General features: G+C 40.4%; 2 protein-coding genes across 2 annotated transcripts in view; one reads left to right on the forward strand and one right to left on the reverse strand.

The window, feature by feature from the left end:
• Window positions 1-14,682, forward strand: part of GRWD1 (glutamate rich WD repeat containing 1) — a 15,256-nt gene extending 574 nt beyond the window's left edge. Inside the window, exons 2-7 of the mRNA XM_018570296.1 lie at window positions 3,703-3,820; window positions 5,576-5,741; window positions 7,178-7,391; window positions 8,588-8,730; window positions 13,345-13,542; window positions 14,327-14,682. Of these exons, the coding sequence (XP_018425798.1) occupies window positions 3,703-3,820; window positions 5,576-5,741; window positions 7,178-7,391; window positions 8,588-8,730; window positions 13,345-13,542; window positions 14,327-14,644 (1,157 nt within the window). The 3' untranslated portion in view covers window positions 14,645-14,682. The remainder of the gene's footprint in view (window positions 1-3,702; window positions 3,821-5,575; window positions 5,742-7,177; window positions 7,392-8,587; window positions 8,731-13,344; window positions 13,543-14,326) is intronic.
• A 4,468-nt stretch (window positions 14,683-19,150) lies between these two features.
• TSEN34 (tRNA splicing endonuclease subunit 34) overlaps window positions 19,151-26,581 on the reverse strand; it is a 13,848-nt gene continuing 6,417 nt past the window's right edge. Inside the window, exons 3-5 of the mRNA XM_018570298.1 lie at window positions 24,808-25,003; window positions 22,486-22,764; window positions 19,151-19,433 (exon numbers count right to left, since the gene is read on the reverse strand). Coding sequence (XP_018425800.1) covers window positions 19,246-19,433; window positions 22,486-22,764; window positions 24,808-25,003 — 663 coding nt within the window. The 3' untranslated portion in view covers window positions 19,151-19,245. The remainder of the gene's footprint in view (window positions 19,434-22,485; window positions 22,765-24,807; window positions 25,004-26,581) is intronic.

The raw sequence follows: 26,581 nt of genomic DNA on the forward strand, positions 1-26,581 counted from the left end.
AAGGAAGAGGTGGGGGCAACACTATGTGATGCCGAACGCATAGTAAACAGAATGGTGCTGCAAGGGTTGCTGCTTTTTCTTCAAGCGAATCCCGAACAGTCTAACACCACACTGCAACTTTTTTAGAATAAACAAGAGAGAACGAGGAGAGAGGGAGGAGAGACAGCCAGGAGAGAGAGCAAAGAGAGACAGCCAGGAGAGAGCAAAGAGAGACAGCCAGGAGAGAGCAAAGAGAGACAGCCAGGAGAGAGCAAAGAGAGACAGCCAGGAGAGAGAGCAAAGAGAGACAGGAGAGAAAGAGGAGAGACCTATAGGAGAGAGAGGCAGGAGCTACAGCCAGGGGATAGAGTGAGAGACAGCCAGGAGAAAGAGCAATGAGAGACAGCCAGGAGAGAGAGACAGGATATTCAATATCCTGGTGGCAAGCTGTGCGGAGTCTCAGGAGGGCTGTGTACGGGGTCTCAGACGGTCTGTGCAGGTATCAGTATCAGTGCAGTAGCATCCCTAGTGAATTATAAACGTGCAATGCATTTTATAGACCAACTACACATGCAATCTAATAATGATCTACATGTAAAGTAAATACAGAAATATGTAAATACGCAGAATCACCCTATGGTGAATAAATACAATATATAGTGAAAAAATACCTAATATGTATTTATTCACCATAGGGTGATTCTGCGTATATTTATATGTTTTGTATTTACTTCACATGTAGATTATCATTAGATTGCACATGTAGTTGATCTCTATAGCGCAGGGCATGTTTAGTCGAGTTGATAGTGGGCAGAGCCCAGAGCCACGTCTATGCTGCTGTATGTAGCCTCCTGTCTGTAGAGCACTGATTCTGTGTACACAGACAGGGGGCAGGGTTTGTGCAAGCCCCATTGCCTACACAGGTGAGGCTGCCAGCCCTGCATGTGTTTATCTTATGTGGGCTGAAGGGGCAGCTGCTTTGGGCCCCACAACAATTATTGGGCCCTGGGCGACTGCCCCTTTTGCCCTGCGTTAAAGAGGGCCCTGATAAAAAGTAATTGTCGATATTCTTAAGGTCTGAAAGCACATTAGGTACTTAGAACAAGTATTGTGAAATAAAGAAAGGACTTTATTATGTTACTAAATATTTTCTTTTAAAAGCACGGACAATCTCGCCCTCTTAAGTAGTGGCTTCTGCTGCTGTTTGCGTTTCCGGGTCACCTCCCACAATGCCTTGCATCACATGTCACATGCAGTTAGGCTTCAGGTAGTAGAAGGGGCTGGCAGAGTAGAGAGGTGGGATGGAAGACGGGTGGAGCTGTGAGGGATTGGTGAAAAAAGCAGTGTATTCATTTCTGAGCACAGTGCTTCTACATGTGTGACTACAATGGGAGATATCAGAGAATGAAATGTGGACATAGGTATACAGAAAATATATATGTATGTGCTTCTAAGCGTCTATTCAAAGATACTAGGGCTGCAACAACTAATCGACATAATCGATTATTGAAAAAGTTGTCAACTTTTTCAATAATCGATTAATCGGCTTCCGATCAGTTGGCCCTGTTCACGGCTTCCCACATGCTGCACGTCGCACCTCCTCCCCACCTCACACTCGCCGCTGCCAGGCCCGCCCGCATCCACGATCTACATGCCGCACCTCCTCCCCGCCTAACACTCACCGCCCGCCCACATCCACGATCAGGGACGCGGGGAGATGTAGTAAGGAGGAGCAGGTGTGGGGGGGTGACAGCCGCCGATAGACAGGTCCGATCTCAGAAGCAAGTTGCTGGAAGACTGCTCAGGTAAGCCTGCACTTTCCCCCACATGGTGCTCTATAATGTATTGCTGGGATTTGTAGTCCTCTATACAGCGCAGTGCAGAATATCACCAACTATAGAGGAGTACAACAAATCCCAGCAATAGTACATTATACAGTGCAATGCAGAATACCGCCAGCTGTAATGTACTATTGCTGGGATTTGTTGTACTCCTCTATAGTTGGTGATATTCTGCACTGCGCTGTATAGAGGACTACAAATTTCCAGCAATAATTCATTATACAGCGCAATGCGGAATACCACCATCTATAGAGGAATATAACAAATCCCAGCAATAGTACATTATACAGTGGTGCAATGCCGAATACCACTAGCTATAGAGGACTACAAAACCTAGCAATAGTACATTATACAGTGCAATGCAGAATACCGCCAGCTGTAATGTACTATTGCTAAAATTTGTTGTAGTCCTCTATATCTAGTGGTATTGGCATTGCACTGTATATTGTATTATTGCTGGGATTTGTAGTCCTCTATAGCCGATGCAATTCTGCATTCATTGCTGTATAATTTTACACTTTCCATTTCACTATATTGCACACCACACTATTTGTTTTTCTTTTTTACTTCCACCGCTCCAAGCTTTCTCCTGTGATGGACTACAACCTCAATACAAACTAGTAGTCCCATCATTGGAGCCATTTTTTTAATTTATTTGATTGTTTATCCGATTAATCAAAATTAATCGGCTAACTAATCGATTTTGAAAATAATCGTTAGCTGCAGCTCTAAAAGATACTAATGGGGACTAAATTGACTTGGAAATGTAAGCATACAGAGTGTGAGATGTTAAAATTGCATGCTGAAGCGGTCTATACCAGAAAACAAAGTAAGGGGACAGATGCAAGTCTTTGAGTTATTTAGGGGGTCAGTAGACTTGACTTCCACTTCCATTTAATAAGACTGGTGGCCCCTGTGCCCACCATTCCACTGGCACCAGTCTTGTAACATCCCCCTAAGTAGTTAATTTTTACAGTGAGCGGCAGTGTAATTACTTAATTCTCCAATCAGCATGCTTCTTGTCAGCACATGAACTGATTGGCTCATTGTGCTGCTTCTTCCTCTCACACACCAGATTTGCTGTACATGAACTATAAGAGGCTGATACCTGGTCAGATTCAGGTACTTATACTGCTTGCATAAAAAAAATGATATGTTAGTCATTACAGAGCTGCATTAATTGGAGTCTTTATATCTACATAGAGTTCATGTTTAAAGCACGCCTGGCAGCAGTATTAAGCTACAAAACCTGGCACGTGCAAAGTGGGTACTTCCAGGAACTGATCAATAGCCACTTCCTTTTTAACCCCTCCTTAACACATTGGCTAAGATCTCAGTGTAAACAAGGCCAGAAAGCAATGCAGAAGTCATCTATGTGGTGACAGAGGTTGTTTGGGGCAATAGTTCTTAAAGCAGAACTCTGGGGGAAAAATATTATTAACCCTTGCAGTGGGTCTAGCCCTGCACGGGTTAACTGTCCATTTGTGTCTAGGGCTGAAAATAAAAAAAGTTATTCACTTGATCCTTGGAGCCAGCTTCCTGTTAGACCGCTCCTTCCAGCGTCTCCCCCCTCCACTGCAGCGGCAGCAGAGGAGGAAAGAGGCTGAAGGGAGTGCTCACCAGCTCTGAGGTCCGGTGAGTATAACTTTTTATTATTATTTCAGTCCCTAGAAACAAACGAGCAGTTAACCCTTGCAGTGTGTCGGTAGCCCCACTGCAAGAGTTAATATTTTTCCGGGAGTCCTCCTTTCACCTCTGCACTACTATGTTTACATCCAGCGATTGATTATTTTCCAGTATATTATTTTACATTTTTGGGCAGCTGAATAGATCACTCCATATTGTTATTTCTCTCCTAACAACATGATCTCTCTGTTTTCAGGTGCCCCATGTTTAAGTTTTGATGTCATTCTGGATGATTTAGGAGACAATCGTTCAGACTTCCCTATGACCATGTTCCTCTGTGCTGGCACTCAGGCCGACACCGCTCAAGGCAACAGGTAATAATATTTTATTCTTATCCTTGTCATCCATTTCAATGTGCATGACGCTCTTTCAGTTGTGTTGGCCATTTTGGTCATCCACACCATGGTCCAGGTATAGAAAAAACACGAAAAAAAAGTACTAGTACTAGACACAATAATGCAAGAAATGAATATGTAATCATTAGTTGTATCATTGTTACCATCCTGACCTGAATGCACAAAGGGATATAAAAAAAGATTTTGGCTGTAAATACACTTTAAAAAGCTTATATCACCCAAAATGGACATGGGTTGGTCTAGGATCGCTACATTAAATACCTGGTCATATATTGGTCAGACACTTCATTGGTGAGATTCCCCAACAGTAGCACGTGTCAGCCCCCTTCAAAGCACCACAACTACACTGTCACTCTCTTGCAGCTAGATTTCCCAGTCTGCTTGTTCTATGCAATGAAGGCATTAGGACAGCGTGAAACCATTATATTAAAATGTTTGCTGTGCAAAACTGGAATTCTGTTGAGTTGCATCACCTCCAAACTCCACAAGAGATGCAAGAAATCAGAGAACAGTTTGGCTGAAGCAGTGCAATTATAAGACACAAAAGATCTTTTGCATGTGAAAACCTCTAACACAAATCTAAAAAACAAGGAGGTTATGCCCCGCTTTAGTTTAGTGAGTGGAGCAAATCATTCTTTTAAATCTTCCAATGGGGACCTGTTCTGGGACCACTATCTCAGAGTGGAATCCAGCTCATTTTGTAGAGATTTCCTCTCACTTCCTGTTGCCCCTCCACAATTGAAAATGAAGAAAAATCTCCCTAACGGGACACCAGACAATAAACTGACAGGTTTTAACCCTTCCCCATTAACATTTTAAAATAAAAACCTTATTATGCATACACCTTAGGCCTCATGTAGTAGGCAGTATTATTTGTATTCAGAATCTTGCTGGCAGGAAGATCATGCATAAAAAGTTGTCCGTATTGCATCAGAACTCATACAGATTTGTGCAGCCTTTCATTCTCTCCTGCCTAGGGAATTACTCAAATGCAGCAGCGCGAGTGAAGAATGAATTCAGCCTTGAGTCATTCTGAAGGATTGAAGGACAAAGTAATTCTGCAAATGTGCTGCCACTGATGCATAAATAACTAATTGAGGGCCAACATGTTAACAAAATAGTGTGTAATCAACAACGACGGCACCTGCTGAATACGTGCTATTGTTTACCTGTCCGCCCTGAGCAGCGTCAACAGGGACCAGTCCAAACATTTACACGTTATAAAATATGGTCCAAACTCAGGACCGCAAATGCACTATTTTCTAGTTTTGGTTTACGCAGCTAGATGCTGGGGACCAAAAGGCGGGAGTGTGCACTGGGCCGTAGCAAGCAATACTGCTATGTTCAGATCTATTTGAATTATGGATTTGAACGCAGCAAATTCTATGCCTGTGTGCATGAGCTCTTAAGTTGTTTTATCAGATTGCTGCTGATGGCTATACAACTTTGCTATACATTTTAAGTTCCTGTTGGCTAGTATTTTTCACTCAAACCTATATGCTTTGTTAACTTGTTCACTTACTCAAATTCACATTCTTATTGTTATTTTATATCTGACTGTGTTGCTGGACACAATAAGTGACAAAAACAAGCCTGAGAAATACAGATAATACCAATATGTAAAAGAATTGCAATAACGTACAGTTAAGTATGTATCAACATCCAGTTAGAGAGCCATGTCCATTAAAGCTTATAATTAAATGTATTCCTCAGGTTGTTGGTAATGAAGATGCACAACCTGCATCGGACCAGCAAAGAGAAGAAAGACAATTCGGATTCTGAGAGCAGTGAAAGTGAAGATGAAGAGGAGGAGGAGGATAAAAAGCCACAACTGGAGCTGGCCATGGTTCCACACTATGGAGGCATTAACCGTATTCGGGTAAATTTGAATGGTCTCTTATATTGTGTTAGGAAGGGGGTGCTACAGACGTTTGTGGATCAAATGGAAATCTTGGCTGTAAAAAAAACTAAAGAAAAGGAGAAATGTAATGGCCCAAATAAATTGAACCAAATAATTTGAGCTTTCTTTTAATCTGCAAGCTTGTGTCTGCGAATGATGGAAATAAATTGATTGCATTGGGCAGCACAGACCCTCGTCTTTTCTTCCACTATATACAAGGTTTGCAATTCAATGATGTGAAAGATATATATATATGTATATATATTAGGGATGCACAGATACTTTTCGAGTACCAATGCCGATACTTGGCATTTTCATGAAAACTACCAGGGTTGCAGCTGGGACCTGGCTCTGTCCCTCCACCACTGTCCTGAAATATTTAGTCTGTATTGTTTTAGAAAAACTGTCACATGACCATAAACAAAAATGTATCAGTACTTGTAAGTACTCGGCAAGTACCAGTACTCGCACTCACAAAACTGGTATCTGTGCATCCCTTTATTTATAAAAACAAAATCGTACATTATAACAGAGATGTACAAATCCCAGGAGCTCTGTATGTGTGTGTGTGTATATGTGCATTTGATTTGAGACCGCTCCCATTTATTTCTAATGGGATTCAGCACACACCAAAACCTTTTCTGGTATAATAGGGAAGGGAAAGAACCCCTGCCAGGGTTTTATTGATGTCTTTGACTCCACTCTGGAGACTTTCCTTTTTTTCTGTCCAGATCAGACAGTTCAGTAATCATGTTTCTAGAGAGCCGACTCCAACTCTCTCAGTTCAGCTTTTCTGAACTTCCTGTCCAGTACAAGATCACAAGGAGAGTGCAGTCTCCAGCAGCTATCCATCTACTAGCTGAGAGAGGGAGGGGGGCGACGACTGGGGAGTGGATTGCCCTGTTTTGCCTGTGTGTTTGTGCAGACACACAGACTACTGGCACACAAAAGGGTGGCTTCATAGGACGCTGCAAAAGACAGAAGCCACCCAAAAACAGAATATCAGGGCCAGTGCTCGGAGGACCAGTTGATTCTGCAGGATATTAAAAAGCAGCATCCAGTGTAAGTGATTCAATCGGCAAATAGCTTAAATATCTTTTGTTTTTAATATCACTTTAATCCCTGGTTCTGTAGGCTGATTCTGGTTGTGACAACCACTTTCTGGACTATGACCAGTCTTGTCACTGACCCTCTTGCGGACATCATCACTTACAGCGCAGGAAATGCATTTACCTCTGGCTCTGCGTTGTACATGATGATATAAGAGTGCCTACCCACATTCCGGTGTTGCAGATTCACTTTAAGAAATAAAAAGCGATTAAATATATTGTACAAATATAGTAATTTAGCTTAGCAGCTGTTGTTCTTGAGTACACTTTGCTCAGTAGCTGGAAAATGTTGTTTCTCTTTCACAGGTCTCTACGCTGCTGGACACTCCTGTAGCTGCAGTTTGGTCAGAAAAGGGTCAGGTGGAAATCTATGATCTACAAAAGCAGTTGGCAGCTGTGTCGGACTCCCAGACCCTGGCTACCTTTCTGAAAGAAGAACAAGCCAAAATCAAACCAATGTTCTCATTCTCTGGCCACATGACAGAAGGCTTTGCCATGGACTGGTCTTTGAAGACAGCAGGTAGGGACAAAAGGAAGTGTGACTTCACCGAAGTGCATTACATCAAATCAAACCATATACCAGACCATATGCTTCTATTGGGAATTTGTCACCAACGGCCACATTATGACCCTTACATAGTGCCTAATGATATTAGAACTGCACAAATTACCTTCTGCTTTAAAGATCATTATTGTTATAGGTCAAGGTATGTAAATAAGGAGAACTTCTAAACAAATCCATCAGCAAGAAGAAAAGTATCCATCACATTGCTAATTACTAGGGATGCACCGAAATGGAATTTTTGAACCAGAAATACAAAATGTCCGGGCAAAGCCAAACATGACATTTATTTTTCCAACCTTTTAAAAAATATATATATTATCATTTTTTTTAAAGCTTTACAGTCGGGGGGCTTTGGGGAAATATCAGAAGTCTAAACAGACCCCCTGATATTTCTCTTTTAAAATAGAAAAAGAGATTGAGGACCAGGAGTCCTAAATCTCTTTCTGCAAAATACACATAGCACATACCCGTAGCATCCTCCCAAACCACCTTGTCACGTTCAAATCTTATGCCATTCTGACAGGTAAAGCTGCAGTATTTCTTGATAGTGCCAAAGCTTGCCAAACCCTTCCTGTCTCCTGTCCAGCCAGTTTGGGAACAGTGGCTACTTTACAACACACACAGGGACCATGGGTAAGAAAAGGAGCCACCCTCCAGAAGGAAGAACAGTGTCAGCACCAATTCAGAGATGATTTGAGGATCTACAGCCGAGTGATACACAAATAAGATACATTTTTGTTAATAGGGTACTTGAATGTATTTTTAAGATTTAACTCCTGAGTTATTTGTCACTTTGAAGATTTGTTTTAACCAATTTCATTATCTAGTAAAAAGGCAAAGTCATCCAGTAACATGTACCTCCAGGTAGCGCACAGGATCAGCTTTGCCTCAGTGGCCTCAAGAGCCCTCCATGACGAAAAGGTGACCGTGCCTGTAGGCACTTAGATGTCTGCTAGCTGGGATCAGAACCCTTTTACCAGACATTGAGCCATGTCAATGTTCTATCAGAATGCTTTTAGGGGGCTTTGTTCCTTTTTAGTACTTTTTACTATTTACCTTCCATTTTTTCCCCAAACTGCTTAGCAAAGGTGGATGTCTCAATATGGTTACGATCTCTCTCACCTTTGAAAAATGTTCTTTTCTCTCTTCAGGGATGTTAATTACTGGTGATTGTAACAAAAACATACATTTGTGGAACCCAAAAGAAGGAGGAACTTGGAATATTGATCAAAGACCATTCACTGGCCATACTAAATCAGTGGAGGATCTTCAGTGGTCTCCTAATGAAGCCACGGTAAATGAAAAACATAATATTTATTCAGGTGTTGTGCACAATCTATGAACAGTGTAAAGGTGCCCATAAACCTTGATCGGGCGAAACTTTTCGTCCGATGATTGAACCGTCGTGCGATTTTCGTACGGCGGCCCCATCCTGCCCCGATTATCGCAAGGTTCAATCAGTGGTAGTTAAAAAAAACACCTGGCCGAATTGCGGTAATCCGCAGGTTTCGTTTGCGCATGAGCGGTGTTAATCGTATGACTTGACGTACGGAAATGCCACCAACCTTGTGAAAATTGTACGATCGACTGAAGTTTTCGAACATGCAGGAAAGACAAAAGTCGTACGATTGTACAGTACTGGCGGTTGCACACTCCCCATACACCTTGCGATTGTCTTACGAAAAGTCGATCGCCTACAATTATCGTACGATAATTGTAAGGTGTATGGGAACCTTTATAGCAAAACTGCACCCACGAGGCAATCATTTTGTTTTAGGTTACTTGGACCAAAATTTGATCCCCTGCTGGGTGGTTATAGCTCTCAGGACCATGGAGGGGAAATCTACCCTGATCTCAATCACAGCTGTGATAGTTTAGGATTAGTTTTATCGTTTGGTCTCTTTTGTCACTGTATGACTTCAGGGGGTTGATTTACTAACCTTTTAAACACACCATGAACGTGTATACACCTCTGTAGTGTGTTCCCTCCCAGCATGATCTATGGGAGGAATCGAAACACCTTTGTAGTGTGTACACACCCAACAGGTGTGTTGTGCAAAGCCCTGCAATGAATTGCAAGGTAATGTGGTGTAAATTAGCTCTATGTTATGTTGCTTGCGTTGATGAATGCAGGAATGTAAATGCATGAGCTAACCATTTTTGTCTAAACTGTAAAGCAGCATTATATATGCATCATGTGCATGATTTTTCCATATATGGCATTAGTGGAAATATGCTTTTAGAGACTTTTTGGTTGATAAATACGTTTTGCTGTGTGAAAATCACACACACCTGGTGCGTGCGTGTGTTTAGGTTAGTAAATCACCCCCCAGATCTCAACGTATTCCTATGCTGAATCCACTAATTAGGTGAAGGACATAGAAATGTTTGGTGCGGCCTTTTCTGATGCTGGAGACTGGTTGCATGCTCTGAACATGGAACCCACAGCAGAACAGAGTTTAAGTGTTATTGGTAAGTTTAGGTGAATATTGGGCATACTGTTAAATTGTTGGGAGGTTATTAAAGAGTAATTCCATTTTTGTTGAGGGGGGAAAAAAAATCCCCTCTGGATGATCAATGTACATTGTAAGGATTTTAATAAACTTTGTAGCAAATTCCTACCTTTCTGTTCTAAAGAAATGGCTGTTTGTCTCCACATGTCTGTTCCAGACTGATTCCTCAATGGGAGGGTCTGGGTTCATTATAATCAGCTAGTGGAATTTCTATGTTCTAATGAGGAAAGTTGTCGTGTCTGCATCCCCTTAGTAGTAATTAACCCTTAGGGAGTATATCACCATTGTCCCTAAAAGTGACAATTTCTATTGTAGGGGATGCCTAAAATTATACTTGTGCCTTAGTGCAGACATCTCTCAAAATCAGTCAGCCAATCAGAGAAGCATGAACTTACATTTCTGGGTGCGTTCTGTACGTCAATTCTGTATAGAACACCTCCAAGTCGCCTTCTTGTATTTAATTTCTGTGACCGTATTAGACAATGACAATGTCTGCAGTTTAAAATAGAAACTTAGTTTTTAGTAGCATTAAAATACAAAATGGCTCGTGCTGCAGTTATAGGCGGTGTGCTATATGCATTTTTTTTTTAAAGTGGAGTTTCCCTTTGAGTGCTCACTTCAGCAGTTAAGGTAGGGTCGAGTCTTGAGAATCAGGGTAGGGGTTAAGTGTGTAGTAGGGTGGGATTACGTGCTAAGGACTCATTTCAGGAGAGGAGGAAAGGCAGATTTCTCTTTTGTTCTCAGTACTGGGAACCCTGTGTTTAGACCAGTGCAGAAATCTGATGTTGATAATATGTAGGAATATATTAAAAACACTTCATGTGGTGGCTCCAAATCCCAGTCAGGGAACCTGGTAGGGAATATGAGTGTTGCTATTGCCAAACTGTTTTAAAATGTGCAGGCTCCAGGGCTACCAGCATCTTTGTTATACCACTAGAGTCACTGATCTGGAGTAAGTAAGTAGTTGGCAATGCCCATGTAGGTTTCTGGTCAGCGATTTACCAAGCGGTGGAAGAAAGATGAGTATTAAAAGAATGGAAACTTGTTCTTTAAAAAAAAAAAAAAAAAAAGTCAGCAGGGGCAGCTTATTTCCTGATGGGTTTCCCAATATCTGAGCTCTGCGTATTAGTTTGTTAATGCTTCATGATACTCGTATGTTAGTGGATTTGCTTTCTCTGTGATCACATGATTCTGTGCTATGGGTGGGATTGGGAGCGCCTGTCTTATAAATTCTTGTGGCAGTTAGTGTTCCTAGAACAAGCAGACCTAATGTTACAAGTTTGCATGAATACATTCCTGGCGTGTTTATAATATGCAAAACATTATTTTTTTCTTTCGCTGTACTTTTCCATTCAAATGATTTTGCGTACACCAAGATGGTGCAATCAGTCTACTGCAGGTGTTCTATCAAAGTTTCTGACTTCTTTTTTGGCGGTGGAATGTGTGACCGGTCACGTGGTCACACATTTTAACATAATCCCGCCTAGTTTTTCAGCGGTGGAATATGTGACCGGCAAAAGGTGAATTTCACCTGTCCAGGGCAGATCGGCATTGCAGATGGTATGTGCAGGAGAACTGATCTGCCCTGAAACAGCTGATCGGTCCGGAAATGCCATTTCTATGCGACTTTGTGACTGCTATCTCACATTCCACAAAGTCAGATAGAAAAAAGGAAGTTTAAAAAAAAAGAAACTTGTTTTTTAAAAAAAAAAAAAAAAAAAAGTCAGCAGTGGCAGATCCCATATTTCCATCTTCACAGATGTCCTTTTAGGGACACAGTAGTGCTGGATTTGGTGGAAAGTCACCATGCCAGATTTCTTAACAGATTAGACCCAGCAAAGATCAGATTCGAGGAGATTAGTTCTTGAAAAGATTATTTTCTACTTGACTACAAAAGCTTCTAATGCCTGGAGTCCCCGTTACCCAATTAAACCAACAGTCTCCTAAAGAACCCCTGTATATGGGACTCTACAGGCCTAAATTGTGACAAATGCTATTTACCACAAGTGATTTGCATAACATTGGAAAGAAATGTCCTGTTAGTATACACAGTAACGTGACATATTAATCTGTGCAGAAGACAACATTTTAAAAACATCCTGTCCCCACAAAGATATAGTCTATTATGTATGTGTATAGTCTCTTTCTGAAGAAATCCAATAATAAACACTGCTGCATAGCGATCACATATATCGTCGCTTTAAAGAAATACAGCAGCATACAAAATTTCTCTTAAGTGTGTACATCAGTTCTGTTGTAATATATCCAGAGAGAGGGGAAGATGACGACTATAGCAACATCAGCCCAGGCATATTTCATTGTCCATTTTGCAGAGTGCTCAAATAAGGGATATCTGCAAGATTATGTCCTGTCATATCTCTCTAGCATGAGGCAAAATATAGAGTTAATCCCAGTTCAGCCTTCCAGACATGGCAGCCATATCCCTATCCAATTACAATGCAGATACTTATTAAATGCTACATTTCTTCATGTACAGTTGAATATTCTAGCTTCTCTCATAGGGCATGGGTGAATGCGTCAGGGCTGGGCTCTGGTGTCTTAGCAAATCATCCAGTGGTGAGGGATTATCAAAACAGTTCAAAGTCCATTATTTCCTCCTTAAATCAACCGCACTCACATCAATGCTTCAACCTTCTCTCTCAGTAATGCCTGTGATCCAGTTTATCAGCTGACACATTCCCAATCAATAGGTATTGGACAAGCATATGCACACTTCTCAGAGTTCGCCAGTTGTACAACAAAAGCGCAGGATGTTAAAACGGGGACCCAAGGACGTGAATGGTAGCTTTAAAACCTGACCGGTTATGTCAGTCACCGCTGGCTTCATCAGTGGTGTGGCATGTCTCTGAAGCATTGAGTCTGCTGAAGCTGCTGACATCACATTCAAGATGTGATATAATCTGTACATATAATCTTATGGAAATATTTTTGTTGGAATTTTAATGATCTGTAAACAGCCTCTTTAATGCAGTTAGAGACGCATTCCAGGTAGAATAATTCTTAACCCTTGCAGTGGGGGCTTGCCCCGCACTGCATGGTATAAGTACTTGCCGGCTGGCTCTTAGACTGGTTCCTGTAGCCTCTCTCCCCCTCTGTTTCAGTGGTCTAAGGTCCTGTGATCCACCACATCCTATACCGTGTATAGGATGTTAGGTTGCTGACCTAACATTCCATTGCTGGAGCGGAAGAGGGGGCTCCAGGGACAGGTCTGTCTGGATTTCTACTCTAACCAATAGCAAGGGTTGGTAGGTGAGAAGGCCAGAGCCAAGTTTGACTTCAGTAGGAAAAGTAAAAAAAATAAAATAATTTGTATGGACTGCGTCTAATGGTGTCAAATGGACTAAATTGTATTCGCACTGCAATTTTTGTGCCAGGTTTTTGCTTCTTGCTCAGTTGACAAATCAATTCGTATTTGGGACATTCGAGCGGCTCCTAATAAGGCATGCATGCTGATAGCCAACGAGGCTCATGAAAGCGATGTGAATGTGATCAGCTGGAACAGCACTGAGCCTTTTATCCTCAGTGGAGGAGATGATGCTGTTCTGAAAATCTGGGACTTGAGGCAATTTCAGGTGAGTGTTGTTTCATGTATTTTCATCATTCCCTTTTCAATACCAAATGAAGCAAAAGCTTAGTTACATGGACTTCAATTCTGGAGGGGGTATACAAAGCCGCTTTTACAGCCCTACTCCAACCACCTTTTTTTTTACTTTTGGATGTAGTGGGGAACATTTGCATTTTATATCACAGACTGCAAACAGAACACTTATTTTTTTCAGTAAAATGAAGGATTCGAACCTCCACCATATTTTGTATTCTTGTCTGTTTCAATGACAACTGCTCCTCTTATTGTCTTGGTGTCCTTGGGACAGGAAGAGAGGTGACATTTCCCCAGTGGGGTCATGAACAGCAATACAAACTTTACCTATGTGTTTTTTTTTTCTTTCTGACTATACAAAACTTTTAAAAAAAAGTTCTGTCTAAGGTTTTTCTGTAGGAGTGTACCGGACACAGCAACTTGTAGGTCTCCAGCAGCTCAGATGACATGCTGACAGTACAGGAGCACATTTGGGAGATGGGAAGAGATTGTAGTCACCCCATAACGGGAAGAGGCTAAATATCAGGGAGGCTGAGCACAGGGTTTATTTAAATTACTTTTATGTAGGTTGGATGCACTTTTCTAGAGCCATATAATCCCATTGGGCAGTTGCTTGTTTCCTGAAAACCTTTAACTTCACAGGGTATCAATGCTTAGCTTATGTTTTGGGTGTTTTTTTTTATTTTTATAAGGAAGAAACATTTCATGTTAAGATTTTTTTTGATGTTACAATGTGAATTTGTATTGCTTATTTTCAGAAAGGAGTCAGTGTGGCAAAGTTTAAACAGCACACAGCACCTATCACGTCTGTCGAGTGGCACCCTACTGATAGTGGTGTATTTGCTGCGGCCGGTGCCGACGACCAGATCACTCAATGGGATCTTGCTGTGGAAAGGGATCAGGATCAGGAAGGAGAAAGTGAAGATCCTGCATTGTCCTCTATTCCACCACAACTGCTGTTTGTTCACCAAGGAGAAAAAGACATTAAGGAGTTACACTGGCACCCACAGTGTCCTGGCCTAGTCGTCAGCACAGCTCTGTCTGGTTTCAATGTATTTCGCACGATCAGTGTGTGAGGACTTTGCTCCTTCTAGAGCTATGGACATCCAATGCCGTTGCCTAACATTTAAATCAGGATGTCCTTCATCTCAATGTTCTTTATGGAAGATTACTGGACTGTTGTGTTTTCTATGGGCGGTTACTAAAAAAAAAGTGACTTTTTGAAGGAATCTTCTCATTTTTATTAGGGGCACATCCTTTCTTTAGTCCATACATGGAGCCATCACACAATTACAGGCAGCCTGTTCAACCTTGAAAAGATTAGTGAACAGATAGTGGCCCAGCAGTCTCCCAGCTCATATACTGACAGGACTAAAACATTTTATGGAATTGTTAAGTGATAATTTCAACCATAACAGCAGCACAATGTTACTCATCAACAACAGTAGAAGTTTAGATAATATTTTTTGGCTTACTAAATAGATTGTATAGCAAGCTTTTGAAGCACACTTGCCTCTTCTTAAGGCAAAATGAATTGAGACATACACTGAGTGGCCAGATTATTATGACCACCCCATCAGTACTTCGTGGACCACGAGATGACTTTGTTGGGCCACCTCGTGACTTCACGAGATGTTGAAAGGTGATGCGAGGAATCTGACACTGCACTGTTGCCTTGTACCAGTCTTGCCACTCTCCGTTCTGCCCTAACATTGACTAGTCGCTGACGGCCACAATTCGCACGTTCAGACCCAGATTTTCGGCTGACAGTCCAGTCTTTAAACACTTTAACATCAGCTGCTCTTGAACATTTAACGAATTCTCCTGTTTTGCTGATACTCGCTCCATGGCTCCGAGCGCCAACAATCATCCCACGTTCAAATGCTGTTAAATCGCGCTGTTTACCCATATCTTCAGAAAAAAATCACTTCTACTGTTGTGGTAAACAACCTGCTTCCCTATTTATAACGGTCTGGCCCTCTAGCAACTTCAGCGTGAAATTACAGCTAATTTGCCTACAAACGTTAGGTGGTCATAATAATCTGGCCACTCAGTGTATGAATGTTATACATAAAACAAGAAAGCAATATAGATATTAGCTTGATGCACATAAATGGCTTTGGGTACGGTCAACTTTATCCCTTTCGCTTCTGACATATGGAATACATCGCTGGCAGCGGGCCGCTTTCATCATATTCCTGGCGGTACGGAAGTGTGAGAGGGAACCAGCATCTCGGGTGTTGATGGGAAGGAGACGAGACTGGCAAACATCCGTTCACCTATCTAGTCTCTGCTGAATGGGACCAGTTGTGATGCTGATTGCATCACTTCCAGTTCATCAGCTGTCTTTGCTCGGCTGCAGAAGCTGGGCAATAAAGGTACTGGAGCGCAATTGTTGACCTGTACGGGCTTTTACCTTTTCACAATCAATGACAGCATTATCCCTTCATCATCGTTCAGTTCGTTAACGACCAGTGACGGGATAAGTCCGTCATTCGGTACAATGAGCACTGGTCCGTGAAGGGACCAGTACGCCTTGAGTTACTGCTGTTGATAGCTCCCTCAGGGTCCGATGCAGACCCTTAACGGCAGATTAGGTGGTCACAGTTCTGTGATCACGAGCTGATCGCTGTGATTGCAGAGCCGTGACAATCACACGGTCGGCAACTGCTCACTGTGTTTACAAAGTACCTGAGCAGAATACAGTATTCTACTCAGAGATACTAAGTATCAAAGCCCCTATCAATTAAGAAATAACTCCTATGTGCCCCCTAGTTTAAAAATAAAATATTTTTTTTAAAAATACATTTATTTTAAAAATATAGAGGAGGCTATTAAAGATAAGAAACAAGCATACCACATTCTAAAATTGTATTTCACTCCTTGTATTTTGTGACCTATAACTCCCAAAATAAACTAAAATCCCAGACATATGATCTACCCTATCAATCAGGACAAATATAAGAATTTATTATGAATTACTTTGTTAGCTACACTAATTATGTGCACATTATTATTGCCAAAACTGAAAAAAAATCAATTTTATTTTGTATTTATAAAAAAAAATTCTATATGCATATGTCACATTTAAAAAGGACCATTTTGTCCTTTTTAAAAGCGGTATATAATGTGTAGGTGCAGTGAGTAAGGAAGATGGAAATTATAGTTAAACACACAGCAAAAATGGCATAATTGCTCTGGTCCCCAAAAGCAAAAAGATTGTGTCACTAAGGGGTTTAAGCACTACCTATTTTGTCACCGTTTCATGGATGCACGCATTTTTTAACCTAGGCATCCTATAGGTAAAAAATAATGTTTAGGGGTTTAAGGTAATTTTCAGGCCTAAAATGTGAATTATAACATGCAAAAAAGGCAGTGAAAGGGTCAATCTACATCTAGAAGTCCTATCTGTAGTAGAAAAAGAAGCCCCTCCATCACAGATATAAAAGACTCAAATAATGATTTCTGTGCTTTTTTCCAGGACACCAACAGCCACCAAACCTAAAACAACTTATTATGAGAAGCTCACAGAACAAAATGGCACATCCCCATGCAGCCAGAAAAAGTATAAATGCCACTAACATGCTACCAATACAAATTCAGAATAAAAGACACCCTTCCCCTGCAAATCTTCTAATTTGGTGCACCTGATTATGTGTACACAATGCTGCTGAAATTGGACAAACATTACATAATTGAATGAACAAAATGAATGTTTGTGTAGAGGCGAACTTCTGCAGGAGAGACCACAACTTCAATGACCTCACAGTGCTTATTTGCCACTAGGATCATCTGTGAACCAGCATACAGACTTTACACACCATCCACGCCCACTATGGTGTGAAGTATGTCAGGATGGCTACTTCAACTTACAGATACACTGATCCATCACTATGTATCCTAATTGTTTTAACACCCATTGCTATTCATGTGTGTCAACAGCTGTATCAGTCTGTTTCATGTACAAAATGCATTTGTTTTACTTTCAGTTCATATTGCCTAAAGAAGAGGCCAGTGTGCTTCAAAAGCTTGCATTACAATATATATTAGTTAGCCAATAAATGGTATCACCCAAAAGTAATAATTTTCAGTCTTTGACCAGCATGCTGGGCATCTCTTTTAAATGAATCATGTCAAAGCAATTAGATTGTCACTATAATTTAACCCTACACCTGCTATGTGGGCAGCATTCTTATGCACTTGTGAGACTTACCTCTCCTGAAAAATTACTTTGTTACCTGTGCCAATGAGTCCTACATTTTCATGTAAAGCGTGCATAGTGAAAGGGTTTATAGTATTGACAGTTAGCCAGAAGATGCCCTGACTATTACTATGATGAGGGTATTTATTGTATCTGAACTCCAGGCAAATACAAATTTATTTTCATTAAATGAATTGACAGATATACAATATCATGAACATGAGCAACCACTGAGGCTCAGTATCAGTAATATACATGAATAATACAGAGCAGAGAAGGAAGTCAAGTTTACATCATGGTCCATACATTTGTATGCATAAAATCTGCAGAGCAACAATGTATTCAAAATGAAGTCCGTCACTCGGCAGTAAGGTCAGATTGGTCAGTACCGGCAGAAGAAACATTGATTGCAGTTTCTCTTGTATATGCAACTTTTAGATGCTTGACAGTAGGTTGGGACATTTCTGGCTCAGCAGTGCCATTGAGTATTGAAAGCGGAATACGTCATTGATCTTTATAAAGTGAAATATTTGCGTGTTGCAACACAATGAATTGAAATCTTGCACAGCATTAAAGTAGAATTCCAGCCAAAACCTTTCTTGGAATACGTAGGGTTAAAGGGTACAGTAGCTGACAGCTATGTATTGCCGTGTCCCAGGTAGGAGGTTTTCCCCTCACTTCCTGTGCCATCACCAGGACAGTAACAGAAGGAACATTTTTTCTTACGGAAACCTGTCATGACATCTTCTGAAAATGCTTCTGTCTAGCTGTTATGCAGATCCACTCACGAATACATTTTGAGGCACAGACCTAGAACAATTATACAGATCAGAGGTTTTTACTTGTTCTGTGTCAGTAACTGAACCAAACAGTTAGTATTCAGGAATGCCATCCCCATATATTTCTCTCAGTAAACATTTCCTTTAACCCTCAACTTTTGAGCAACATGTGGAAGATGTATACCACTGGCAGGTCTTTTGAACTGCTTTGTCTTTTGGCCCCTTGTGCCAACCAGACATCAATTGCAGGTTGTACAATACTACATGCATGTTGATCTCCTTGGCTGATGTATTGAGTCCTACTTCTTGACACATCTAAAATGAAGACTTGCCATGCATGTGCCAAGACTTTTCCTCCTAAACACCTTTTTCTTCACAATGCCTCAAAATCACACTCCTCTTTTACATAAATGGGGGGTTATGTAGAGAAGTGTGCTGACCTCTTCCTTTAAGGGCTTGTTCACACATCTGCTCATATACTTTTCTTCATAGGCTCAGTTTGAATAGCACACGCAAGTGTTCTTACTTCGCGCTCATTACTTATTGCTGGCAGCGCAAAGAAACTTCATTTCAATGCTTTCAAATGGGTCTCATTCTCAATGGCATTTGGTAACCATCGCTGTGGGTAACAGTGCCACAAAACAGGAACAGACAAAAGACCTCATATTGAAATATTTAATACCTAAATATTAGGTCTTTACTGCATTCCAGACCATTGTAAAGAAGTGTAAGTCACTAGCCCCTCCTGATTAGAAGAACACAGCAGTACCGTCTTCTTGACATTTGTTCCCAGTCTTCCTGCAGTGATAATGTCACTTAATGCGATTTCTTCATCTTGTGGAAAGCAGATGGCAATATAATGTGCATGGAAGCGCATAGGGTCTCCTGCGTTAAGACAAATACATTTTCAATATAGGGTCTGAAATACACACATATAATAAAATTCATCCTTGAAACAATGTTAGGCTACATAAACAAAGTATTTTGCTATAGATCAGGGTCACTTTGCTTTCTTTTGCCATAGGATGAATGGAGCTGATATGATGCTGCTTGTAGGGAGCTGAAACTAGAGTGAAGAAGGATGCAGTATAGTAGCAGTCAAGCTTGTGCGACATCACCTATTCAGCTTCATTTACCCTGCACCTAAAAGAACTGAATCTAAAGTGACAGGAGCACAGCAGAACAACCATGTACACAGGTTGGAGGTGCCCCTCCTGCCTACAAAAGGTCAGGTGTTGGTGAACTGTGGTAGGCATGAATGAAGACACCTATAATAAACGTGATAGTTCAGTTTTGTTACTTGCACAGTTCCATTCAATTCTGGCTTCTTATATCTCTCAGGAATCTAAGAGGTGAGATATCTGCACCACTGTTCCCTATTCAAACTATCAAGGCTATGCCAAAGCCAAATGACGGCACTCTACTCTGATGGACTCTCCATAATGTAAAACCAATTAGTCATGCGGACAACAATAACTTAATGACCCTGTGAGCATTGCTCAGACTAGGAAAGGGCATCATAAAAGCATCCTGTTGTTTCTTCATTGTCCAATCAGGAGGCTGGGGTGTGTGTTTTGACTAAGCTGTACCGCTACTGTACTAATGGACCAGCACCTGGTTGTCCTGTCTGACATGGATGCCTGGATCACAAAACGTTTGGCAGGTAAAAAAAATAAAAAGTTTACATATGTATATCTACAGTGCACTCTATTCGTGAGGTATGTGCTCGTGCACAAAAATGTCTATATACAAATCCAAAGTAGGTCCCTCACAGCCCTTGCAGTGAAGAAAAGTCAAAGAATCTGCATTTTATTGTCAATGTTTCAATGGAGATCAGTCCATCTATATGAAGAATTGATAAAGCTGAACTGGGCTTCATTGAAAAGTTGACAATAAAATGCTGATGCTTTGCCTCATCTCCACTGGAAAGGCCGTGAGTGCCTTATACCTAACTTGGACTTGTATTTCTACTATGCATTTAGCTGTGTGCTCTGAGCGGAGCTTTACAAAGGGAATGGACAGTTTTTTTTTCATTCTGTTTTTAGATATGAATTTATAAAAGGATCAGCTTAAATGAAAATAAAGTTATCAGAATGTGCTAATGCTTTAAAATGTGTTAAATGCAGATCTGGCATTATGACTTCACTTGATATGTATGCGTGTTCCAGGCAGGTAGGCAGGCAAGTAGCATTTTAGGAAGGATGTCGGCAATGGCAAACTAATTTCTCTCAGTACAGGATTACCTAAACCTCTTCTATCCAGCAATTCAGCGTTGGTTGGAATCCATTGTGTACTGTCAGATCAAGGAAAGGTACATTATAACCACAGCAGATCTAGACAAAAGTACAGCTACTACCCAGAGAATCCATCTTTTTTGGTGCAATTATAAAGTGAAACCTGACAGACCCAGTGCAGGTTTGTTGGCTTAAATACCCAAGTTCTACCCTGGCAGAGCAATTATTTAAAGAAAACATGACATCGTCCAAAACGTCCTGAAGTGCTGCCAGTATCAGAAAGAAGACTGCTTCTGGTGCTTGCACATCTGCCCAGCTGTATAATTCAACACAACAATCCTACGTCTGTTAAAGGAGAACTATGGGGTTAAGGCTTTTCCCCATAGTTCTCCTTAGGGTAACGGGAGGACACAAACTAGCGTCTTCCCGTCACCCTAGGCTCAGTATACCGCGAGCTGTAGCTCACGGTATACTGAGAAGCCGCAGCTGAAGCGGATCCCGACAATTGTGCCGGGATACGCCCAGTTGGACTCAGTTCTTGCATGCAGTACTTTTTTCAGCACAGCGGGGTGCTACATGGTAGAACCGCATCTCGCTGCACTGTGCCCATAGAACATATTGAAATTAAGTTTAACACAAAAAGATAAACACTGCAATGCACCGAGATTGGCGCATCAGTACTGTGCCTGGCATCGCACACCAACATGCCAGTAAGCAAGATAACAGAGGGAGAATGCCCATACTGTAGTTGTCACTATATATCTTCCAGTTCTGAGGCAGTCACATCACCTGCAGTGGCCCTGATTTTACCTTTATTCCCCTGGAACTAGAATAAGTAGTTGCTTATAATAAAAGCTTGTCTGATCACTCTTAAAGTGACATTAAACTCAGGAGTTAAATCTTAAAAATGCATTCAAGTATCAAAAATCTACTTTATTTGTGTATCACTCTGCTGTAGATCCTCAAATCATCTCTGAATTAGTGCTGACACTGTCCTTCCTTCTGGTCCATGTGTGTGTTGTAAAGTAGCCACCGCTCCAAGCTCACTCCTGAGATTGACTACAATCTCAATACAAATGAGTAAACTAAACATGAGATTGTAGTCCATCACAGGATGAGTAAACTAAACATGAGATTGTAGTCCATCACAGGAGTGAGCTGGCTACTTTACAACACACACAGTGACCATGGGGAACAAAAGTAGCCACCCTCCAGAAGGAAGGACAGTGTCAGGATGAACTCAGAAATGATTTGAGGATCTAACAGCCTGTTAATAATTAATCTGTTATTAGGTAAGGTACTTCAATGCATTTTTAAGATTTAACTTTAGTGTCAAATTTAAGGATATTGTTCTATATCAAGTCTTTAATGTTAACATTTTTGTGTTTCCAAGTATGTGTTGGTGTAAAAAAGATATACCGGTAGGCTTTTGCTGGTTAAGAATACATAGAAAGATACTGTTAGAAGTTAATACACTGGAAATTATTTACTAATGGAGTAACGGCTGTTCACTTAGCAGAGTGAATTTTTTCTTTGATTATCCATTCATGTGCAAGCAAAAATCAAATATTTTCATCTAACTTCATTTCATTAAGCTAATTTAAAATGTACTTTGCAAAGTGAAAATTCACTTTAAGTGAACATGCTCTACTCCTTTAGTGAATCTACCTCTTTGTCTTCTTTCAGCTGTGTTCATGCAATACCTGGATAAACAAGAAAGTCTCCACCAAATTTGCTACCGCTGGTGAGGTAGTATCCCTTCTGCCAGAGGTCCCTGAAAACCTTGAACCGTAATTCATGCTTCTTCTGCCCAATGTAAGGCCAGTCTGGTGAGGCTTTGCACAGGTCTACTTCTTCTATACTTTGTATACTGGTTTGCGCTGTTGGAATCTGCACCATCATGGCTTCTTCAGGGAAATTAAAAGTCTCTTCTAGGTTCTGAAGCTCATTAATAGGTCCATGGGAGGAGGATTCCATTGGTTCTTCTGTATAAATCACATAAAAAGAGTGGTGGCTGTTATGTACACAGCAATGTTCTCTATGTACCTAGGGCAACAATAATTGCAGCTAAAATAAGCAGGCTTTGCTTCCTGCAAACTCTTATCAAACAAGTAAACTATGTATAACTGAAAACAAACTCTATGTTGTCTCTGATTATGGCATACTCCCACAAAATGCTTGGCTGCCAAAGGCCATGCCATTTCTGGCTGGGCAGTAATATATATGTATATGATGGAGCTCAGAGCAGTGATTTGGTATTCATGTAAAACATGCATTATTTTTATTTAAAAGATGTTATTTGGTAGTGCTGACAGGAATGTTGTGCCCTATTAAATGAGATCAAGTGAAAAAAATGTATCATTTGTAGTTATACACTGTTCAAAAAATAAAAAAAAGTCACCACCTGGATTTAGCTAAGCAAATAGGTCAGAGCCTTCCATAGGATAATAGGTGTAGGTTCTGCAACGTTATGTTCCCAAAAAATTAGGTCAGCTGCCTACCCGAATACACCGAATGACCAGGTTTTTCCATCCCTGATGCACAGACATATTCCAAGATGACAGTGCCAGGATTCATCGGGGTCAGATTGTGAAAGAGTGGTTCAGGGAGCATGAGACATGATTTCCACACATGGATTGGCCACCATCCAGTTCAGACCTTAACCCCATTGAGAATCTTTGGGATGTGCTGGAGAAGACTTTACGCAGTGGTCCGACTCTTCCATCATCACTACAAGACTGTGGTGAAAAATTAATGCAACTCTGGATGGAAATAAATGTTTGTGACATTGCATAAGCTTATCGAGATGATGGCACGATGAATGTGTGCTGTAATCAACACTAAAGATGGCCCAACTAAATATTCGTGTGTGTGACTTTTTTTAGAGAGACAGTGTATACTGACATAGGAACTGCCATAACTACTCACTAAATACTGTGCTCTGCTTCTTGTTTTAAATTGCTACACAATGGTTATACGTTACAGCTCCTCCCCACAGTGCAATTTAAGAACTAATGCCTGACTGAAAACAATGCACTCATCTACACATGGTCGATAGTTTATGACAACAGTTGCTAAGGGGAGAGTCAGCGTGACAGCAAATTGCGTGTTTGCTCCCTCTAGTGGCTAGTCTGAAAATCTATTTGTAACACCATACTAGACTTACAGAAATCATATACTGTATAAAATATAACATAATGAAAATATTCCTGACATCTTTCTCCTTTCTTTTGCATTGCTACTTTATACTAAATAAATATGTATTGCTTCAAAAATAACAAATTCTACAACCCTTAGAAGCAAGAAAAATAAAATCTACAGTTTTGATTAATTTAATGTTTTACTTACTCTAATATTTATGTGAAGGCAGGGCCATGGCCACAACTCCAACTTCAGGTGAAGGGACAGAGGATTTGTACAATAGAGCAATTCTACGAACAGTGATCACAAACAAAAGTAGCTGATGACATCCACCCAGAAATGGAATCAGAAATACGATTTTTTTTAACTGCTTGTTGTAGGTTACTGCACTTCCTTTGAAGCATATCTACACCCAAAAACAAGAACGTAATATATTGCAGTGTACCACTTCTCAGATTTAGTGGCTGCATTGGTTTTCTATTTTAGCCTCTGTCTTTTATTTGTTATGTAACAATCCTGCAAGAAACACAGTTCCTGTTCTAGGATGCTCAATCACTATCTGTGGAGGAGCAGCATTGTCACCATGATGTGCATTAGTTCTACAAAACACCCTCCTTCCTCATATCAACGACATAGAGGGAGGTGTTCTGTAGTCTAAAATAGGAGAACTAGGCAGGGCAGTTAATACTGCTAGAGACTCTCAGTGCAGTACAGGCAGAGAGTAAAGGACGTTTTTAGGCTACTGAATTTTCGTCAGGATTAACAGGTATTTTGTGCAATTACTGAACAGATTATAACAAAACACTTTCATGAGTATATTTTACAGACCAAACGTTTACATTACATGTAATAAGCATGGGTAGGGTGACTTTTTCAACACACACCTTCTTGTTCGCCATGCTTTCTCTTGTTTTTGAATTTCATGATAGTCTCTGACAAGCTTTCTAGGGTGCGCCGTTTCTCCTCCACGGCCAGTCGCCGCTGCTCTTTATAGCTATTCTTCAGAAAGTTCTGGAAGACCTCAGCCCCTGCCTTTGAAGACTCCTCCTCAGGTACAGTACTGGAAGGACTTGTGCCGTCCTGTTATTAAACAATCATAGCTGTGTGAGTTTAATTACAAATAAACATTGCAGAGAGATAGCAACAATGATCCCTGTATTTTTCTTGCTCTATAAAGAAAAAAAATCAAAAATGGCAAATAAAATCTAAATAAATACATGTTTACGCAAGAAAAAAGAAAAAAAAAAAAGAAGTAAATGTTGTTATCCGGGCGGGTTTAGAGATGTAAAATTTCTGTAAATTTTCAAGCCATCGAAAAAAGAAAAAAAAAAAAAACCTTTTCCCTGTTTTTTATTGGAACAAAATGGAAATTTTTGGCAAAATTGAAAAAAAAAAGCAGCAGGAAACCATCAAACATTTTTTAGAACTGCACCTTGGCAACAATTGGAAATAAAAAGGTAAGTAACTGGAATTATACATGCCAGTAGCATATGGGCTCATGGCATTAGGGGTGTGTAAGGACCACCTCAATATTTAAGCTCCATAATTAAGTTTGACAATGGAGTGGTGCTTTAAAAAAAAAAAAATTGAGCAAAGGAAAAAAAAGACACAACATATACATGAAATGTAATCCGTCTCATTTTTAGAACTATTGCTCTTATTTTCCCTTTCTTCTTTCTCTCCATATTCATCAATTTTCTCATGGACTTCTAAAAAAACTTTGCATAGTTTGAAACAAGCTTTTCTACCCTTTCACAGGTCAGTTTGTTTCTTGATTTGGTATGAATATTACCAAACATAGACCAGATTCTTCCACATGCAGCAGAAAATGCAGGGATCTGCAATAAGCGAGATGCAAGAGTTGTCAGAGGTTGTGTTGTGCAGAGACCTTGCCACCATGTTGCAGGAGGGATATGTTTTGCAGAATCCGAGTGCATTCCTGGCCCAAATCCCTGAAGATGTTCTATATTCTGCAACATTCCAAGTACTTTTCCAACATCAAGTCCTAAGTGTAAAGATTGATTTGTAATTCCGTGAAATGCAGCAGTCGTATTCTCATCATTCACATAACTGCCTTTGAATCTTGGAACCAGTAGATTTGCAGCTGCAACAAATTTCTTCCCATTTCTTACAAAAAACACCTTTTTCCTTCAGCAGTTCTAAGTGGAGATGCAAATTATTTTTTATCATATAGGAAAAATAAATCTGCGCTCCTGGATATGGCTAAATTGTACTTGTATCAAAAAGCAGCTATGAAAATAAAGGAGGTGAACCGCCTTTAGATAGATAGAGTACTTGAAACACAGCGCTAGAGATAAAGTACTGCAACAGGAAGTCAAAGTAATTCTCCTCAGAGAGATATAGATGTAAATAAAGCCTAACCGGGGTTTTCCCATCCCCTATTCTATCCAAAACTAAAAAAAACAGTTTTGGCTTTAAATATACTTTAGAGCTACGTCACCTCTCTGGTGAAAGATTTCCTTTGAAAAAGAGCTACAATCAAATTTAATAAAAGAAGTGACTTGCATACGTTTAGGTTTTGTAAATATTTTTGTTTGTTAGTTTAGGTAGTAGATGCACTGAAAGTTACACATCACATAGATGGGAGCAAGCTTATGATATGATAAAAATGGACCCCATTAAAAAGGAAGTTGTTTT

Source organism: Nanorana parkeri, unplaced genomic scaffold (genome assembly GCF_000935625.1).
Source record: "Nanorana parkeri isolate BGI_ZX_2015 unplaced genomic scaffold, ASM93562v1 scaffold1499, whole genome shotgun sequence".
NCBI classification, from domain to species: domain Eukaryota; kingdom Metazoa; phylum Chordata; class Amphibia; order Anura; family Dicroglossidae; genus Nanorana; species Nanorana parkeri.